The sequence below is a fragment of the Equus caballus genome, chromosome 29 (assembly GCF_041296265.1).
Source record: "Equus caballus isolate H_3958 breed thoroughbred chromosome 29, TB-T2T, whole genome shotgun sequence".
NCBI classification, from domain to species: Eukaryota; Metazoa; Chordata; class Mammalia; order Perissodactyla; family Equidae; genus Equus; species Equus caballus.
The window spans coordinates 15,218,301-15,240,044 of record NC_091712.1 but is presented as its reverse complement, the minus strand read 5'-3'; the positions used below and the strand labels follow the sequence as shown (position 1 = coordinate 15,240,044).

Below are 21,744 nucleotides of genomic sequence, written 5' to 3'. Positions count from 1 at the left end.
TGAGTAATGTGGGACCCATGACTCAGAAAAATATACATCGTCATTTTGGTTCAGAAACACAGAAACTTTGCAGCTTCAGACTTGTCACTTAATTTCTTTGGTCCTTAATTCCCCTGACCAGAAGATGAGTAGGTTGGAGTATATGATCTGTAAGTTTGTTTCAAAGGTCCACTTCTGTGATTTTTAGAGCACAGTGGTTGCCAGAATGGAATGTGGATATTTATAAATGGGTGTTAATAAAGAATAAATGTCACTAATTAACACTTACTGTGTGATCTCAGTATTCCCCAGAGAACACTATTTTTAGAAACAGGAAATAGCCAAGAACAACATGAAACAAAAATCATCACGGGATCTTGGGACTTTGTTCCTTTATCTGTTAAGCGGGAAAGTGTGGCTGATGACATCTGACATCCTTCCAACTCCAATATCTCTTGCTTTTTGGTCTATTTTTTAGAAGCTCTCTCCTGGAACGTGTTCCCACAGAAATGAATCAGAAAGCCTCAAAGCTCCCATTGGTCTGGAGTCTGACATGAGGAATATTCTATGTGAAAATTCATCCTACCTGCATAAAATTAATAATTTCTTAATGTAATCAGCTGGAATTCCAATACAAAATTATTTTTGAATCATAGCAGATCGTAAAGTAAATACTACCATCTCCATGAGTGTCTACACAGGACTTATTCCAAACACCTAGAAGATAACCATTAACCAACAAGATCTGTCTCAGAAGGTTCCATGCACCTCGATACTGTGCAAATCAGCAAATACTATTGCTATTGGGTTAGGTCAATAGAAATTCAGTGCTCTAATATTTTACATTTGGTACCTTGTTTGGTATTTCATTGCAAGCTAATATCTTTCGCAGGATTTCTAACTTTAAGTGGGAACTGACTTAAACAGTATTTGTTTCTTAGGGCCAATGATACCGGAATAGGGACTGACAAAGACAGAGGAATTCTCAAATTTGCAAAACTCTATAGATAAATCAAATTAAGCATATACATTTCTCAGGATAAAACTATATGGGATCCCTAGTTTCCAGTACAACACATAAAAAACTGTCTTAAAAAAATATCCAAATCATTCAATATCAATGTGGCCTACCATCAAAGGGTAAAGAGTCTGTCACCTCCAAGCCCAAAAGGGCATGCACAGCACATCTCAAAGCACAAAGCTAGAGGAAAGGCACTGCCCTGGGGGAAGCATCTGGAGTTTCAAAAGTCCATTACATCTCTAGCAGGAGGAAGGGAAGACAACGCAACTATAATGCAAACTTATGAGGACTAATAAAGCCAGAGCTAACAAAATCAGGGCAATAGACTACGAAGAAAACGAAGAAATTCTCAATCCATATATACAGCATTTCAAAAAGGTCACTAGGTGAATTCTGGGGGTTTTTTGTTTTTTTTTAGTTTTAGTTTTTCGCCTTCCTCTGAAGCATCAGGGATTGGAGGCAGGATGCAGGTTACAGGAGCTGGTGAACCAATGGTGTGATTCAGTATGGCAAGTCCTATGTTCCTATAATAGAGGGGAAATTACAGCATATCACTTTGTATGCACACAGATCCAGGGACACATGCACGCTCTCTCTCAAGGGGTCTGAATTTTTATCAATAAAAAAAGCATTTAACAAAGATAAGCTTTTACACCAAAACCAAGAAAGTATGGAAAATCCAAGAGCAGTGAAGCCAGGGATCATTAATAAGCAAAGATTCATGTGACAAACTATGTACAATGCCTGTCACCCAACAAGTGTACGACATCTTTAGCAACCTTCCCCTACTTTCACCTATGCCAAGCACACAGAAAGAAAGAGGTTGACAAAGCAAAACCTGAGAGCTGGCACATCTAAGTTGTATGTGTAAAATAAAAAATTGAGAATTTAGCAATTTTTCCGAACTAGAAAGCTAGAATGATTAGAAGAACAGAAAATTCTACTAGCCATGTTTCTGTATTTTTCCTATCACATCCAGTGGAAAGTTCTCTGGAGGCAGAGATTGTTTCTCACTCATTTTTCTATCTACAGTAAAGGCATATACACCAGGTCTTGCCAACAGCAGGCTTTCCATAAACCTCCAATGATGAACGAAATAAATTCTTGTTCCAATGAAGCTTCATAATGGAAACTTGAATTGTACTAAATCCGCATTAAATGTACTCAAAATGGAGTGAAATTTAGGGTTTTATTTCATATTTGAGACTTACAAAACATACCAGCCACAAAAGCGTTCTATGTCAGGTGCTATTTTAATCAGAACAACTTCTTACGTTTTAAATTTGAAAACTCTCACAAGCTAATCCCAAGATGAGCAACTCAGTAAACCCAACCACTCCCGCAGCAAAGCAAGTCTTTATTAACAAGATCTGTTAGCGGAAGCTGAGCTGCCACCAGGCAAGTGCTAATGACCTCATTACCCACTGGGGGCCATGCAGACGGGATGGTGTTGAATCCAGACAAAGGATGCAAAAAACTACTTTCAGGATTTTAAAACGTGGGATTTGAAAAAGTAGAGATGCAATTAAAATATGGTAACATCTATTAAGCACAAACCCAACAAACGTGACTCCGCCATACACAGGTATATATATGTCTACATACATTTCTTCCTCTCCCTCCAAACTGTGCTACTGCAAACGATGGTAACTTTTGAACCCTTCTTGCCATAAACCACTAAATTTGACTTTTTAAAAACACAGCTTCACTCACTATCTCAAACAACCTAAGAATATCTTGAACACTGGAAAACATTTCTACGCGATCCCTTCCTTTTTTTTTCTCTTCCCCCATGTTACACAATCTAAAACTCACTTAACAAAATCAATGTATTGATTTACTCTCTCCACATTAACACTTCCTGAATGATTGTAATGAACTTGCTCTTTTTCCTCTTGAAAACATGGGCTTCCTTTACATTAATATTACATTAACAACCTCTCAGTGAACCAGTGAAAGCATAAAAATAAGACGGGATAAACAGAGTTTTACCTGACTCACCCATTATCCTACTGAGTGCGGCATTTCTGGTGGGTGATTCATCAAGCCCCTCAATGCCACTGTAGAGGGAATGGGAAATTCTTCGTTCTCTATCGTCCAACACCGTTTCAATGGGCAGCTCAGGTCCAGAGGGGCTCCCAGGTGACTTTAGCTATGGGGAAAGGGGGAACGAGGGAAAATCAGTGCTGGAGGCCCATTAGCAGCATGAGGGAATTATAACAACTCGCCCAAGGCCTGTATCCAACTGGGTACCAAATGAACTAGAACTTTTCACCCTGTACCAAAATAATTTGTGATGACAGCTCTGCCTAATGACCAACTTTCTGGCCTCTTTACACTGTGCCTCCCACGAAGTTCTGTCAGATTTTAACCACTGGAGGAAAAATATGTATATTAAAAGCTTATTTTTTTTCAAACTTATCTTGTTGCTTAGTTTTTCAATTTGACTGTTAGCATCTGCTTAAGTCAATTTAAGTTATGGTTTAATTCAGAATTCTTTATGAGATGTTGCTCTGCACAAGGCATGCTTTATCAGGATGGAAGCTGCAACTTAGCTGTATTTTTTATGCCTATCGTATATAAATATACCTAACAATTAGCACACGTGTGTGTGTGCTGGTGTAACTACGACCTGTTCCATAAGACCTAAAGATCACTTGTCAGCTCATGTGTCTTGAACAATAGACCAAGCTTAAAGTTCTTCTGCTGGAAATTAGGAATAAGCATCCTATTCTCTTATTCTAATCCTAAGTATGAGACAGTGAGTAACTGAGAGAAGCACTTTAACAGCACACAAACAATACAGAAGTAAGGACCGATATTCTAATGAGGCAGGCAAAGATGCATATTTCATAAACATACGCAATCTACTAAATAAGCTAAGAATACTGGACAATTTCTATCGCAATGAATTAAAATAGTATGTGGCATTCTTTAAAACAGCTGTGCATTATTACTCATATTCTTCATGAAAATAATACAAATAAGGACCTATGTTAGTAAGGCCTTGAAACAAATCCGCTTCAAGGAGGAACGAAGCACACTTAACTACAATCCTCCCAACGCGGGCTCTGGGGTTAACCCCATGGACGAATGTCTTGCGTGCCTGTGTGCTGGCTTGCAGCCAGAGGCACAGAGGGCTGGGGGGGGGAGGGGGGGGTGCGGCAGCACAACACAGCAGAGTGGGAGAGAAGACAGAAGATGGCACATTCCAAGAAGATGAAACCACAACTGTGGCGGTGCCACTGCCTGAACAAATTATTATTTGTTAGAAGCTATCGTCTGTTTAATATAAATGAGATATTTAATGAAGCTCCGAACTGCAGACTTATCTCCCCCAGTTTGATAAGCACTGGGGAGAGTTAATGCATTGAAGGGTCAACACAATTACAATTGGAGGCCCGTCAAACTGCAGGAGAATAATAAACTTGCAGCGCTGGCGAATTAGACTCAATAAGGTTTAAATTGTGAAATGAGGATTTGTTTTATGAGTTTTTTTAAGTTGCAGATTACAACTGACAGCTTTACTGAAACGTAAATTAAATATCCACGGTCTCTGATGTAAAAAAATTAAAGAACATTTTCTGAAAGAACACTATCCCAAACGCCAAGGTACTCTGGGGAGGAAAACACAAACAAACAACACCAAGACCCTCTACCTTTAAGAATAAGTATTTCTGAATGTTTTAGATGAGCACATACATTAAAGAAATAGAACACCTGCTATTCAAATCTCTATACACAAGACCTGCTTGCTATACGATCCTTTATTTTATCATAAGACAGACAACATGTCCGCAAGTTTGCTTAACAAATAGATTTAATGGAACCATATAACTCTGCAATTTCCTACATGATAAAATCTTTATAAAACCCCTTCAAGAAAAAAATCCCTAAATATCCCAAGAGGCTATTTTAGAATTTTACAAAGTCAAATAAAAATTCCATTAACAAATAGCACATCCAGGCTTTCTGGAGGAAAACAATAAGACGCCTGTTCAGAAAGAACCTCGCACTTGAGCGTTTTCCTGGGAGAGTCTACCCCTCCCCTACCTCGAACCATGTCCAATTTGCATCTCAAAAGACAGATTTAAATGAAGACATCAATAGCCTGCTACATAAATATTTAACAGAAGATACAATGCTTTTTAATTTCTTTTAAAAAAAATCTGATTGAGGTACACACTTTTGTTTTAAATCTTTTGATGATTTTTTTGTTGCAAGAAAATGAGTTTAAGAAAGACAAATGTGTCAGAGTGGGGCTATGGCAGCCCAGAGGAGGAGGCGCAGAGCCAGGCATGCCTGGAAGGGCAGCCCAGACTTTCTGCAACCAGGGCTGCTCCCAGGTCCTTGCGGGCTCCTTATACAGAAACTTATCAAAATTAAGCTTAATTAGAAGAAACTAAAATAAAAGAACTGCAAGTTTCACTTCACTGTTTGTTGTTTAAAGTGTAAAAACGTTCTTCAATCCAACTTCATTCAGTCCTAAGGAGGCAGCTGGGCTGACCCCCTCAGCTCTACCCCTAGGAAAACAGGAAAGCCTTTCCACCTGTTCAAGAAAAAGTGGCTCTGGGTTGCTCAAGTAACTCATATTGGTAGCAGGGTAAAGCTATACAGTCTTTTCCCAAAGTAACGTGGAAGTGCTTATCACGAGTCAAAAAATCTCTCATACTCTTTGACCAGGACATTTATTCCACTTTGTGGTCACTAGCCTAAGGAAATAATAAGTTAAGTGAATAACACAGATTTACGTGACTCAATATTTATTATAGCTCTATTTACAAAGGCATAAAAATTGGGAATTATCTCAATATCTAAAAATAATGTCAATATAGTATGCTCTTAAAAAAATATTCAAATGACCATATTGCTTTTATAACCAGAAAATAACAAATGCTATTTAATAACAAAAAACGGTATTGTCCAATGAATATGCTTTTCATTATATACTTGGCGTACTCTTCTTTTCTTAGGAAAAGTTAAAATCTTGGATTCTTTTAAAAAACTAACATGATTTCTGTGGGGTTTAGGAAAATCTCCTATTGTTGAAAGTATGCATTACTCAGTCGAATGATATCTTTCACATAAAGAAAACACATCCCACCATCTCTACTATAAACATTGAAAAGCTGGCATAGATGTGGCCCTCATTCCATTCAGCAAACTTAAAACTGAGTCCTAGTTGGTAACTGGCACGATCTTATTATTTAATATTTCAGTCTTTATGGGTTTAGACTATTTTATCCCCAATGCCTGGCATGGAGCAAGCACTGGGTGAATAAGTGGATGAATAAATTCATTTTTGAGTGAATGACTCAGATTTTCCTTAAAATGGTTTAGAGAACTTACACACACTAGGCGACGTGGACGTAGGGCTTTAAGGCGGGGGGCACAGCACAGCGCTGGAATGAAGAGCACTTTGACCTAAATTACAACTACACATTGTATAATCCAAAGAACAGGTAAACGCACAGCAACAAATAAAAGACAGGGTCAGGCTTTGGAGAGGGGAGGCCAGAGTTTCAGGGTCCAGTTTCAGGTTCTGTTTTCCTGCATTTAATTCCTTCACATTCCCATGTGGGCGACAGCAAGGATCAGAGAGATGGAGTCAGCACCGCAAGGCATTCTGCCTGCCTGTGGCAGACCCAGAATGCAACTGACTCTGTCTGAGGCCAAAGCCCATGCTTTCATTCTATGCTACCTCCCAGCACAGCCAGAAGTTAAACTGCCTTAACAACACGACCACAGGCAGTTAGACCCGCTCCCACGCACAAGAGGAACGGACACCTTGCTTCTAAATTACTTTGCCACTACCTTGGCCCTGCAGCCATTAAGCAAATCATTCGACCTCTCCGCATTTATTTCTTAATATACGAAAGGAAGAGAATCCTAAGTGATACCTTAGGCCCCTTCCAATTCTAACACGGCTTTCTAATTCTAAGAGGAAGAAACCTAGAGAGAGAACTCATTTTAATGTAGTCCTGATGATAAATCCTTAGACCTCCTTCTATGCGGCCTAAGACAAAAGCTCACCTGTTGTCACATGCTCTGTGGTACCAAGACAAGCCTTTACAGAAAGTCGCGTCTAACATAGATGTGTTGAATAATGAAACAACTGGAAGCTATGTGAAACTACAGTAATTTCTACAAATATTCACTTCCTTACACTATTTAAAATCAATATAATTCTCATATATAGGCTAGTTTCAATACTCCAGGAACAACATCCGGTGTTTACTCCCATTTCCCTCCATTCACCTTCAAAGTCCTCAGCAAAGTCTCCCTTTTGGTAAGCGATACCAGTGTTTCTGACTCTTGCGTTGTGTATTCTTCCCAAGGGAAAAGAATGCTGGGACTTAAGGAATTTTCTCCAAAAAGGTCAACCCCATCTTTCAGGAGCACAAAACAAGGGGATGCCATTTCTCTCTCTCTTTTTTTTTAAAGAAACGATTATTGATTAGGAAATGCTTTTAAATTTACTTGAGTAAGAGCATTAGATACAAGAAAAGCTACGCAAATCCAGAACCACTGTCAAAAAGCATTCATTTCGTTACCTTGCCTGATGGTTTCCTTAGAACTTTAGCCTCCAATAGTAATTAAATTCTCTTTTCCTTCTAAAAACGCTAGACTTTCCAGGATTATTTTCCTTGTCATTCAGTCCGTGTTTAAGTGTCAGGCCCTGGGTTGGACACCAGTGATGGAGAGAGACAGGAGCATGGCAGGAGGCCGAGGTCCCAGCCATCTCAGAATTTACAGTTCCCAGGAAACAGAATCAAAGAGAGAAGCACGACAGTGTGATGGTGCTGAGTGAAGGTAAGTAGGTGGGACTATGGAAACACTTTAGAGAGAGAAACCAAAATCCAAAGGCTGTCTGTGCTAGGACGGGGTGGACTGGACTCATGCAAGAAACCTACAGCGGAGAGAGAGCAGCATGCGTCTGAGAAGTTGCACGTAGTGCAGAGTAGCTAGAGCAGAGACTGCACGGGAACAGGCTGCAGGGGACAGATGCCAGTTCTCGCACGTCCCATTGCACCATGTGATGGAGACTGGCATCTCTCCTGGAGAGGATGCAAAGCTCCTGAAGGGGTTTCAGCAGGGAGTGACATAATCGATTTGCTTTGTAGAAATATCTGCCTGACTGCAGGGTAGAGAAGGGAGTGAGAGAGAAATCCTGATTGCAGAGAAATCCTCCGGGGAGCCACAGCAGTGAGCCTGGGGAGACGGCAGGGCCTGGAATTGGACGAGGGCAGAGTGGGGGAAAAAAGTGGGCTGAGAAGAGAGAGATTCTGCAGGCAGTGGCAACGGGGATAGCAAAGCCATCTGAGAGGCCAAGAGCGATCCCAGCTCTCTGGCTTCTCCAGCCGAAGGAGTGGTGGAGCCCTTACAGGGAGAAGGGGGAACGGGGCAGATGAAGTACCTCAAGGCGGAACTGGTTTTGCAGGAAAAAGCGTAAATAGTTTTGGGCACCTTAAGAATTAGGTGCCTGAGAGACACACCAGTGAATATCTCTATGGGCAGGTGGATAGAAGGATCTGGAACTAGAATAGAGTCCTGAGGTGGGAACAGAGTTACAGGATTCATCGTAACAGGTGGCATCTGAAGACCAGGGGCTGAAGTCCCTCAGGGAGCATGCGCAGAGTAAGAAGAACCAGCCCCGAAGAACGCCTAGAAACACGACCAACAGAATAGCAGGAAAGAGGAAGCTTCGAGGAGAGAGAAGAGCCAGAGCGGAGGAGGAGAAAAACGGAGAGAGAAAGATAGTCAGAAATGATTCAAGAATGAGCCACTGTTCAAAGACTCCTGAAAGGGCAAGTAAAGCAGACTGAGAAACACCTTCCAGAGAACGTCTCAAAGGTGCGGTGCCGTATACAGACAAATACTTGTGAAACGCACGGCAAGACGGTACCTAGCATGGAGATTTGATAAACAAATTTAAAAAAAACTAAAATAATGTACAGCACTCAGCACAAATAAGGGCAAGGAAAGATATGACAAAGTACTAAAGATTTTCTTTTGCAAATTCTCAGTTTCTCTAGTTTGAAATTAAGTAAGCAAACCCTTGATTTAAAGATGGGTTACTAAAATGTAGTTTTGAGGTACTATCAAAGACCGGACTACACAGCTAACTAACGGACCCGGAAGGAGAGAACTCAAGCACATTATTTTGGCTTGAGGTCATTCATGACAAGATGCCCTCTGCTTATATGAATATTCACTGTAACATAATTTACACATGCCCTTCCGGTAACTCAGCAAGACGTTTTTCCAGAGGTAATATATAATGTAAGAATAAGAGCAGCAAAATCATGTCTTATGCCTTATGGGAAGCTGAACCGAGCTCTTCTGTCTTCATATAATTCTTTAGTTAAACCCTGTCAGTACAAAAGGCTTCTCGCCAGTATTACAAAGAAAGCACAGCACTTATGATAAGATTTTTTTGATATAATCGTTTTATAAGCTTACTCTATCCTAAGAAAAAGTAATAACCAGCAATGTATGAAAATGATACCATAAGGAATCTTGAATATTAAAGTCTATTACTGTCTACCGCAGCTGTTCCCCCACTTAAATCATTTCATTCACATAAATTCACACGCAGAAGTGAATGGGACAGAAAGAGATTTCAGTGGGATTCCAATTTCATGTCTTTTATGCGACAACAGGGAACAGAATCAGTGCTTTTATCAAAACATTTTCAGGCTGGTTCAGGTTTGCTTCGCTACTGTTTGGAGAACAATACGGAATAATCTGAATGTGACGCAAGCACGTCTGGGTTCGGGATGCTGAACTTCAGCACATTTCTTACATTTTAAGTCCCTATAACATTCAGTGTTTTCCCCCAAAGGAAGACTTTGAGAAAGTGTTACAAATTTGAGTTTGCTTTTAAAGAGACCAAGAGTATGATATATTGTCCAGTAGAACGTAAGTTCTATGAGAGAAGGGCCCCATCTGTTTTATGCACCACCGTATCTCAGGATCTAACACATTTTCTGAATATAGTGGATGCTCACTAAAAATCTGCCAAATGAATACCGTTCTGTGAAATGTGAAGTTATTCAGTTTCTGAAAAAGATCCAATAAAGACCAATGTGTCTTGTAAACTTACTGTTGAGAATTTTTTATTGTAGGATTTTGCAGAACTTACGTTAAAAGATCAGTTAATGATTTGGCAACCAGTAAAATTATTATTCAAGAAAACCAATCCAGTAGCCTACTCTGAGGGACTAGCATTTACACTTATCTCGTAAAAGTCAATGTTTTTGTGCCCCACTGTTTTCCCCTCTGAGATTTTCAGTTACAGTTACATTGTTTTCTTGTTGTAGAAATGTTGGATAATTATTGTTAACTCATTCTCCATTTGGAAAATAAAAACAATATTAAACAAAAATCAATGGGGGGATGGCTCCACGGCATAGTAGTTAAATTCGTGCTCAGCTTAGCTGGTCTGGGTTCACAGGTTTGGATTCCAGGTGTGGACCTACACCTCTCGTCAAGCCATGCTGTGGCAGCATCGCACAAACAAAACAGAGGAAGACTGGCACAGATGTTAGCTCAGGGCTAATCTTCCTCAAGCAAAAAAAGAGGAAAATTGGCAACAGGTGTTATCTCAGAGCAAATCTTCCTCACCAAAAAAATAAAAAATAAAAATCAATGGTCAATAACCTTTCAAGGGGCTGGCCCCATGGCCGAGTGGTTAAGTTCGCGCGCTCCGCTGCAGGCGGCCCAGTGTTTCGTTGGTTCGAATCCTGGGCGCGGACATGGCACTGCTCATCAGACCACGCTGAGGCAGCGTCCCACATGCCACAACTAGAAGGATCCACAACGAAGAATATACAACTATGTACTGGGGGCCTTTGGGGAGAAAAAGGAAAAAATAAAATCTTAAAAAAAAAAAAAAATAACCTTTCAAAAACTGGTCACCTCTAGACTGACGACCCACTGAGGTCAAGACTACCTTTTTGTTGCAAAATCTGATTATATTATAGGATTGGATGAAGGATCATCACAACCTGGAAAGCTTGCTTTACACATTTATTAAACATAGATTTTACAATTAAGAAAAACACAAACAAGTTAGATACAATTTTCAGTTTGTAAGATTTGCTAGTGATCTTCTCTTAGTTGATTTAAAAACGTGGGGATCTGAGCAGCAATAAAAGCAAAAACAACAAACTTTACGTTTTCAACAAGCTTTGCTCTGTAAATTATCAGGTCCCACCTATTTTCTACAGATGGTACATAATTTATAATAGATCTACAAAATTTGTGTTTTTTTCAGATTCCAATATTAATCATCAAATCTATATATAATTTCTTTTCAGTTTTCAAATGCCGTGCTATACAAGAAGGTATGTTTCTACTTATTTGGGAAAATAGATGATTATACTCTCCGGAGAGGACAGCCTGCCTACTCACACCTAATTACCTCCTGCAGTGGATATTTAGACGCACTATGCCCCGGCAATAGACACCACGGAGAAGGCAGGCACTTAAGGGGAAAAATGAAACCCCAGTGAAGGACAAGGGGGAGATGGGTGATGGAGGGAGCTTACACTTTTGACAACGCCACAGGAGAAACAGAGTCTCCCCTTAGTGACTTTGTAAGAGGCATCCCATTTGAAATGAACAAATGAATAAGCAATTGTTTCATTCTTTCTCCCTCCCAGGTACTACCCTGCTGAATAGAAGAGAAACTATTGGCTCTGGGCAGGAGGATTTTCAAGAAAAGATCCCAGCTAACCATGCCTTTAAGATGCCAGTGTTATGTGCTGAGTTGGCAATAGAAACATTAATGCACACTTAGGAATATTTTGATCACAAAACTAAGAAAAAGCACAAGCTGCTGACAAAACAATAAAAGTCTAGCAAGCAAAGATGATTTACAGGCTTCTGAGGTGAAGTCCCAGGACCTGCCATTCTCTGTCCAATGTTAGGACAGAAACTTAGCCTTACTACTATTTCAAATGCCAGCGCCTTTTGTCTTTTTATTTTGTATTCTTTACCTCATTGCACTTGCTTATTCGCCTTGCGACAATGAGCTGGATCATTCCTCGCTTGTTCCCTTCGGTGGACATGGACCTTCTGAGGGTTTCCATGGCGTCTTGGTTCGTCTTGCCCAACAGGGATTCGCCATTCACTGCTATCAGTTGATCATTCACCCGAAGCCTTCCATCCTGGGAAGAAAGCAGGTAAAAATAAGTGCTATTAAGTAGTCTGTTATAAAAGAAGTTGCTTTCTCTTTTGTTAAAAAAAATAAAAACAGCAAAGAAAAAGAAAAAAGGCTTTAATCCTAATGGATTATGCCCAATTGAGCACCAGCATAATAGTGTCTAAGCAGCCATTGCAGCCTCTGTCTATTTCAATCATTTATACATTTGTAAATCAAGTCATTATCATAATCTGTTTACCAAAATAGCATACTAATTCGAAGGACACAAAGTGATTACTTTCTCGCTTCCAGAGACACCCATAGAGGTTATTTACAACCCAAGACATGCGGAAGCTCAAGGCTATTAGACAATCGCAGAGAAGTGCCCCTTAACCAACAGCCGGGAAATTTTCTCTAGACTGGGAAATGGGGTAACCCACCCACAGGCAGGGGACGGGGCGGGGGAAAGATTAACCTCGGCTCTATGACAGCTCTGTGCCAGAACCTAAACTAAGTCTGCATAGATTATCTTCCTTTAGCCTGAATGACTGGGTTGTAAATTTTGTGAGACAAAAAAAGGGAAGTTGAAGCTACAGATTCCGTCCCAAAATGAGAAATCACAGAGATTTCTGCTAGTTGTTTGACCATGAATGAGGTATTTGAGAAAACATTGACTAAGTGTTACAGGGCGCTAGAATTGCTACCCCAAATACGCCACATTGGCACAGGATTATTCTGAGCTGAAGGCAACTGAGAGACGGCAGACATGGAGGAGCTCTCTGTTCTCTGCCTTTCGGGCTAAACGCAGGGCTTGAAGTTCCTTTATATGAAAGTGTCCCCTCCCCTCTCCCAAACCAGGAAGGGGAGCTGCTCATCACCAGAGACGGAGAGGGCACTGAGATCAGTCTGCACAATCAACCTTACAAAATCAACTGTATTTACCTTCCCACAATTTACCACCCCGAGAAGCCCGGACTCCTTTTCCTTTGTCTAATCCCGCCACAATTCATTGCGCTTTGCTAAAAGGTATATAAGCTTCCAAGTCCAACCACTTCTGCAGGCTTTCACATCTTCTCTGTGGAGCCCCCATGTGTAAAATTTTAAATATTAACATCAATAAAATTTGTAAACTTTTTCTCCTGTTAATCTGTCTTTTGTCAGTTTAATTCACAGGCTGCAGAAACAGAATCTAAGAGGGTAAAGTTCTGCCTCCCCTACAGTGTGCACGTTTTCAATATAGGAATAAGATTGGAATTAAACACTTTTGGCAACGGACACAAGCTTGATAAAGTGGATATTTGCTTACTTTAGATGCTGCTCCTCCATTAATAATGGACTTGACAAAGATTCCCAAATCTGCGTGGTTCTCTTTTGACCGGTTACCTTTGACACTGACACCAAGACCGGCTGATCCTGAATCATTAAGTGGAACTTCAAACGTCAGAAATTCCCTGGTGCCATCAGGCGTGAGAACAATATCCTCGTCTTCTGCTTTCTAATAGGAAACAAAATTGCACAGCACATTATATTCCAATGTTTCTTTCTCACGGTTATTTTTGAAGACTGCTAATGAGCAGCTCTTTAATCATATCAGGCACAGTATTTCCACCAAAGTTCCACGACAAGATCCACGATAACTGGGCATCTGCACCCCCTCCAGATGATTCCTGGAACCAGCTGTAATATTTTTATGCAGCATTTGTTTCAATATTGAAACAAAACCAAATCAGATTGCGAGAAATATAGGAGAAAACCATAGCGGAAGGACTGAAGACATGTAGACTCCTGGAGTTTTAGACTTTTTTTTGTCAGTTTAAATATTCCAAACCACAGGAGGAAAACAGTAACAGCAGGAATCAAAATAAATAAATATAACTCATTTGCCTCTTTTTTTTCATGAGGAATCTCCACTATTATTAACAGCTTAGTGTCCATTAATGTTGTATGACTTTATTCACAAACAACAAATCCTGATGACACAAAGTCAGCAGAAAAAGGTAGTCATTTTCAGAGAGCCACTGGAGTTTTAACCTTCAATGTTGGCGAGACAAAGTGGAGATCAACAACTTCAGAGAAAACTCTCAACAAAACTGTACATAAATAATACAGCTGGTGACTACTGCTCAAGCAATATTATTTAATCCATTAGTTGTATAGGCAAGCTTTGATTTCATAATTGTAATCATCAAGTGCATAAGAAGTACACCAGAACCCAACACATTTAAGACACCCAAACTTGCCCATCTCCCTTAAAACAGCAAGGAGGAAATGAAAGCGTGAAGTATAACCTGATGAAACTCAGTGAGATGAAATATTCTGTCAGTAAAAATGCAGTAGGCCAGGAGAAGCAGCAGCCTGCCCTGAGCTCCTCTTCAGGAGTGCCCCCATGGCCAAGACCACCACTGAGATCTCTCTCTACACTGGTCATGTCCAAATAGGCAAGGCCAGAATTCTCTCTCAAACTCAGCATGTCCAAGCACATGATGGACATGTGGCACAAGCTCTTTGGATCACAAGGAAATGCGTCATCTGGTCCTACACGCTCTTCCGCCTCATTTTTTCTCAAGTTTGAAATATTTCTCCAGCATCCACCAAGTCATTCAAGCTGGAGTTACCAAATTATAATGGAAGAATGGTTAAACATATAATGGCACATAATTAGGCTGGATTACAATGCATCCTTTGAAGACTGTGCTTTTCAAGAATTTCAATTGCACACATGAAAGTGTGTACTGCAGAGCAACGGAAATGTGGGTAGACTTCAGTTTCTTTTCTTTGTATCTCAACACATTTTTAAAATTTTCTAATACCAAAATTAACATGATAAAATAATTTTAAAAGGAGTTTGGGAAATTAACACTCAATCTCAACTATCTCACTCAGATGAAATAATTTTTGGAAGTATAGCATTTATCAGTAAGAGATTTTTTTTTAGATTATAATACAAGAGATATGCTATTTTTAAATCTCCAAATCCTTTATAATGTGATTTGTAAAGTGATCTTGCTAATTTACCAACATCCAATATTAACATTTTAGGGTAGGACATTCTTTGTGCCATCGCAAAGGACAGCCTCAGAGTTATTAGGACAAGGTACGTTTTGAAAAAATAAAATAAAATCACTAACGTTAAAAACAGGAGAACTACATAAGGAAGAATACAAAATAAGAACAATTTGTAGGGGCTGGCCCCATGGCCGAGGGGTTAAGTTTGCGCACTTGCTTTGGCGACCTGGGGTTTTGCCAGTTCAGATCCTGGGAGCAGATATGGCACGCTCATCAGGCCATGCTGAGGCAGTGTCCCACATAGCAGAACTAGGACCTACAACTGGAATATACAACTATGTACTGGGGGGATTTGGGGAGAAGAAGAAGAAGAAAAAGATTGGCACCAGATGTTAGCTCAGGTGCCAATCTTTAAACAAACAAAAGAACAACTCGTAAAGATACAGGGCAACAGCTATGCAAACTACACAAAGTAAATGCATTTCAGTATCACAGTCAAAATAAAGCCCAAGCCTATGCCTTATAAAAAACTTTCGTCTAGAGAACAACTATAGCTCAAACAAAACCAATATATTGGAGAGAAATAAACATCAAATTACTCATATCAAAATACTGATATATCACACACTCATTATGCAAGGATAACTTTATATTCTTGTTTTGCTCTATAAACTTTTTATTTTTATCCACATGGTTCAAACAAATTAAAGAATACTCAGCAGTGAATGAATACAGCTACCTCGATAAAATTGGTTATAAAAACATAATGTATAGGTAAATTTTGATATTTGAAATACAAAACAGGACCAAAACACACCACAGTCCCTTCTACTTTAAATTCAGAAGTAACTGAAAGATAACACATACTTTGTGAATCAGTAGTTATATTCCTGAGAAGGTTGCATGTAAAAGACATGGGCACCAAAGAGAGTCCTCTGCTGGGCACACAGAGGTCTGTATGCTAGCACATTTACGTGCCTCAAATCTGGAAGGTTCTTAATTGTCACTTACTGCTTTAGATCTCCAGTTTGGCTTTTTAATGTTTACTGATTCTGACATTTCCATAACATTTTACCAAGGCTTAAAATTCTCATTTTTTCTACTTGAAAAATCAAGATAAGGAGCCGACTGAATATATGAAGAAAAATTTTAATCAAGTTGGAATCATTTCCTGACATGCCCTACCCTGAACCTGTCTTAAAGGAGACTATATTCTCCATGGGAAAGTTTCATTTATTATGAAAACTGCAGGACGGGAATAATATTCTTTTTCAGCTTTCTTATCAAGTCTTAAGTCATTATTATCATTAAAAACATTTAAGTGAGAGATTGTACTTTTCCTTTGATATTTCATTATTAATCCATTTGGCTCTTGACATAAAACTGAAATTAATGCCAGCTTTTAGAACTTAATTCTCTGGCAGCAAAATATTAAAAAATTTTTTTGCTCTTCAAAAACCACTTTAAGGATTTTATTTTTCCTTTTTCTCCCCAAAGCCCCCCAGTAGATAGTTGTATATTTTAGTTGTGCCTCCTTCTAGTTCTGCGATGTGGTACACCACCTCAGCATGGTCTAGATGCCACGTCCATGCCCAGGATCTGAACCGGCGAAACCTTGGGCCGCCAAAGCAGAGCACACGAACTTAACCACCCGGCCACAGGGCTGGCCCCTCAAAAACCATTTTAAATGCTACGTTATAGAGAACTTTTGCAAAGTCTTACTAGTATGGGGATCTCTTCATTCTGATACAAAGGAGAAGCCAATTGGCTATCATTTTGTCATTCCATCCAGATTCTATACCTTATCAACCATTTCTGGAGTCAAATTCTTTCTAGAGAAACGCAGTAAATTTTCTTTAATTTGTCCCTCCAGCCCTTTGTACGTGATCATGTCACTCAAGCACACATCAAATCTCACACGTACATGTGTGTATGTACAACCCAAGTGACTTTATCCATCAATGCAAACCATCAATTCTTCTTTGTTCATCACTCCTTTGGCATTTTTGCTTTTTAATGCCCAGAAAACAGGGCAATTTTGCTAAGCATATTAGAAGCAGGAAACCTGCTGACTGGGCAGTATGAAAGCTATTTACATTCCCCCTATATTCAGAGCAGTAGCAAAGATGCATATTTATATCCGCAGTGAGACAGAAAAATAGCCACAAGTGACCAGCACCCAGGCCCAGTTTTCCTTCTTCCCCAAACAACAGTCCCAATAGCTGTGCAGACACAGCGAGCCCCCCAGCCACTCTGAGTCTGCAGTTAATCTGCAAAATGGGTAGATCTATAAGAGAGGAAATAAAAGTTGATTATATTAAACAGCAGGAAAATAACCAAGAGAGAGTAATTTCTGAGCCCTAATACATGAAAATATTAACGAGTCCAGAAAATATTGTGAAGAGAGGAAAAAAGTATACATATCATAGGCAGTCATAAAACCATAGACGTGAGCCCAATAGCCGATTTGGAGCTCTGCAAAGAAATAAATAACTTGGCACATATTTCATCACTTGTGAAATAATAACATGTATATATATCTGATTTCTGCTAATATTTTGACCACTGGCCCCAGTTCCTGACACAGAGCTCCTAAATCCCTTGGAATGTACTGGGTAATAAGAGCATCTTTTGTTCTAATGACATTTCTCTTGGTGGTTCCTAGACAGGGTGTGATCACCAGAAAGACCAAGCTGTGATTAGAAGCTTTGAACTTTCAGCCCCATCGCCCGTCCTCCAGGGAGGGGAGACAGGCTGGAAATGGAGTTAATAATTGATCATGCCTACATGATGAAGCCTCCATGAAAACTCCAAAAGTGTAGGGTTTGGAGAGCTTCCAGGTTGATGAACATCCACACGCTGGGAGGGTGCCACACCCCAACTCCACAAGGACAGCAGCTCCTGAGCTCGGGACCTTCCTGAGTGCTCCCTGCATATTTCTTCATCTGGCTATTCATTTGTATCCTTTCAGACATCCCTTGTAATAAATCAACAATAATAAGTAAACTGTCTTCCTGGGTTCTGTGAGTCGCTCAAATTATCGAACCCAAAAAGAGGGTAGCGGGAATCTCTAATTTGTAGCCACGTCACACAGAAGTTGTGGGTAACCTGGGGACCCACTATTTGTGATTGGCATCTCAGTGGGGACAGCCCTTAACTTGTGGGGTCTACACAACTCCAGGCAGTTAGTGTCAGAACTACTTGTGTGGAAAACTCACCCGTCTGGTGTCATGAGTGCGGTGAGAGCAGAGAAATGACAGCAGAGGGGCCTTCCTGCTCACTGCTCCACTGTAATTAATTGATTTCTCTCTCCCTCGCCCTTCTTCACAGAGTTAATATCTTTATTGCCCAAACCCTCATAAATTAATAACAAAACTCCCAATAACAAATGGGAAAGGGATGTGGATGAGCAATTCATTAAAGAAAGATGAGCGGACCAAAAAATAAGTAAAAGGTTCAATCTACTTACAACTAAAGACATGCAATCACAAAAGTTAACAAATTGCCAAAAAAAAAAGCCCAACTGTTTTAAGTAATGATATCTAAGATGTAGAAGGTGTGATGAAACAGGCACTTTCTTGCACTACTGATGAAAATTTAAAAAAGTACAATATTTATGGAAGCCAATTTGATAATGTTTATCAAAAGCCTCTACATTTTGCTTATTGCTTAACTCAAAAATACTACGTTTAGTAATATATCCTAAAAAAACTAATTGTGGTCATGAACAAGGATTTAACTGTTAGGATGTTGACAGCTTTAATTACAATAGCTAAAAAATGAAAACAACCTACATGTATGACATTAAGGAGATAATAATACCTGCACAATGGGATACCATTCAGCTATTAAAGTGAATTAAAAAACTGTAGTGAGACAGAATAACATTTATGACTCAGAGATTGGGTTTTACCCTGTGGGCTTCCATAACTTCCAGGATGTCACCCATCATCAGCTTTGATGTCCTATTTTATAAATTGCTGAATATCTGTCTTCTCCTATCAGTGAAAACTTCACAAGGAAGGGATATCTCAGTCTTTCCTTCTGTTTGGGACATGACATTTATTAGCTATATGCTATGTGTCTGGGACGGAATATATATTAGCTATATAGGTAAAGAAAAAAATAAAGAAAAAATATGCATCAAAATGATGACACTGAAGTCACATAATTGCAGGTGATATTAATTTTCTTCTCTGCTTGACTGAATTTTCTATCAATATAGTACATTACTTTTTGTAATATAAAAATCCCACTGCATACCATTTCTTTAATTCTTCTTCTTTTTTAAAAACACAGCGTGGAGGAGGAGGGAGAAGAGAATTGTCAGGGCTCGGGCTGGCAGAGGAGAGACTGACACAGGACGAGAACCTTGTGATGACTCTTACACAGCAATCACACCATGTTGCCAGACCATCACATTCTCACACCTAACCGAAGTTCTTACAGAAGGCAAAGGGAGAACACTTACTCAACAGAGAGATTAGATAATATTCAGTTATGACAAATAGTAACAAGCATTTGTTTTTAATTAAGAGGAGGATTTTTTAAAGAGAAAAGTTATCTTGGTTTATTATTTTGAATAAAAGAACAACCCTCCAGTCATACTCCAAATTTTCTTTAAGTTATATATTTTAATTTATCCCATATGTGAAATGAATGTTTATGTATGTTATTTGTACTGTTATTTTAAGGTTAATTATTCTTATTAGCAAAGTTAAAAAGTTACGTCTGGCTTTTCTGTGCTCTTTTTTAATTCAAATAGTAGACGTAAAATTTAAAGAATTTAAGAATTTTTGCTTGATGACACAAATACTGAGAAAAAAATGTTTCCTACAGTTATTAATCTATAATGGTAAGCCAGAAAAATCCTTATCCAATCAAAGAAACATCAAAAAACCCAAATTGAGGGATATTCTCAAAGTAATTTGCTTTTCAAAACTGAAAAACAAACAAACTGAAGAAATGTTCCAGATTAAAGGAAAATAAAGAGCCACAGCAATGAAATCCCATGCATGACCCCAAATTGGAAACTGGACCAGAATTTGATTCTTACGTATTCACTCATTCATTCATTCATTCATTCGTTCAGTCTGCATGCTATAAAGGACAGTAATTGAGACAATTGGTCATAAACACAGTTAAATCAATGTTAATTTCATGATTTTGATAAACAATGTGGTTACTTAAGAAATACTCTTGTTCTTAGAATACACACACTAAAATATTTACAGATAAAGGGGAACTATGTCTACAATTTATTCTCAATTCAAAAAAGTACATTTTGGCAAGAAAAGGAGGAAAAAATGGAGGGAGAGGGAGGGGAACATGGGAGAAAATTCCATATCAAATGTGGCAAAATATTAACAATTGGAAAATGTGGGTAAAGGGTATACTGGAGTTCTTCGTACTATTCTTGAAACTTTTCTGAAAGTCTGACATTTCAGAATAAAAATTAACATAGTAATTAATCCAGAATAATTTTGCTCTAAAACAGTTTTTATTTTTAAAATAGACATTATTACCAACATAATCTTTAAAATAACCTGAGCTCAATAGCAATAAAAACATCATACACTAAGTTTTAAAGATATTAATTTTATCACTATACCACAAAAGGAAGACAATAAAGAATAACTAAGATATATTTTCCAAAGGAAAACATACCAAACATTAAGAAATCCTTACCTTACCATAGTAATAGTAAGCAATTTCAAATGAATTCCTTAAAAACTGATACATTCACTGTATAAAACCATTACTATTTTTGTAAGATCATGAAAATATTGTTCTATCCCAATTTTGAAAAAAGATTGTTATACATCTCACAAGCAAACTATTAAGATCAACATAAGATGAGTGTACGATAGTATAAACCTTCAACAAAAACTCAAATTACAAAGTTTTGTACACTTTCCTCTGTGTCCTCCAGAATTAACATATATAACAGGCCTAAAGATGTGTTTGATGATGAGTTTATCCCAAAGAATTTGTACAAAGTTTTGGATGAAGATGTAATGACTCACAATTCACCCCCCCATTCGCCCTCCCTGTTAGCTTTTTCTGAAGCAACTCTTCTTTTTTCCCCACTTTACTGAGATATAATTGACATATAACATTGTGTAAGTTTAAGGTGAACATGTGTTGATTTGAAAAATAATTACCATCATAGCACAGTTTACATCTCCACCATGTCACATAATTATAATAATTTCTTTTTTGTGGTAAGAACATTTAAGATCTACTCTTAGCAACTTTCAAGTATATAATACAGTATTATTACTTATAATCACCATGCTATATATTAGATCCTCAGAACTTATTGATCTTATAACTGGAAGTTTATACTCTTTGACCAACATTTTCCCTTTGTCCTATCCCCTAGACCCCTAGTAACCACCATTCTACTCTCTGTTTCTATGAGTTTGGCTTTTTTAGATTCCATATGTAAGTGATATCATAGGATATTTGTCCTTCTCTAACTTACTTCGCTTAACACAATGCCATCAAGGTCCATCCATGTTGTTGCAAATGGCAGGATGTCCTTCTTTCTCATAGCTGGTATTCTATTGTGTGTGTGTATATATAT

The 21,744-nt window shown here is 38.7% G+C and overlaps 1 protein-coding gene across 50 annotated transcripts in view; it reads right to left on the bottom strand.

The window, feature by feature from the left end:
• The window catches only part of PARD3 (par-3 family cell polarity regulator), a 614,608-nt gene that overhangs the window by 214,086 nt on the left and 378,778 nt on the right, over positions 1-21,744 (bottom strand). For 34 of the 50 annotated variants that reach the window (XM_023631920.2, XM_023631922.2, XM_023631921.2 and 31 more), the window contains 3 exons: positions 13,456-13,644; positions 12,004-12,174; positions 3,002-3,152 (listed from right to left, as the gene is read on the bottom strand). In XM_023631920.2, the coding sequence (XP_023487688.1) occupies positions 3,002-3,152; positions 12,004-12,174; positions 13,456-13,644 (511 nt within the window). Of the gene's footprint in view, positions 1-2,992; positions 3,153-12,003; positions 12,175-13,455; positions 13,645-21,744 lie in introns of all 50 variants that reach the window. The other 16 variants (XM_023631918.2, XM_023631916.2, XM_070255194.1 and 13 more) reach the window with 1 other exon arrangement.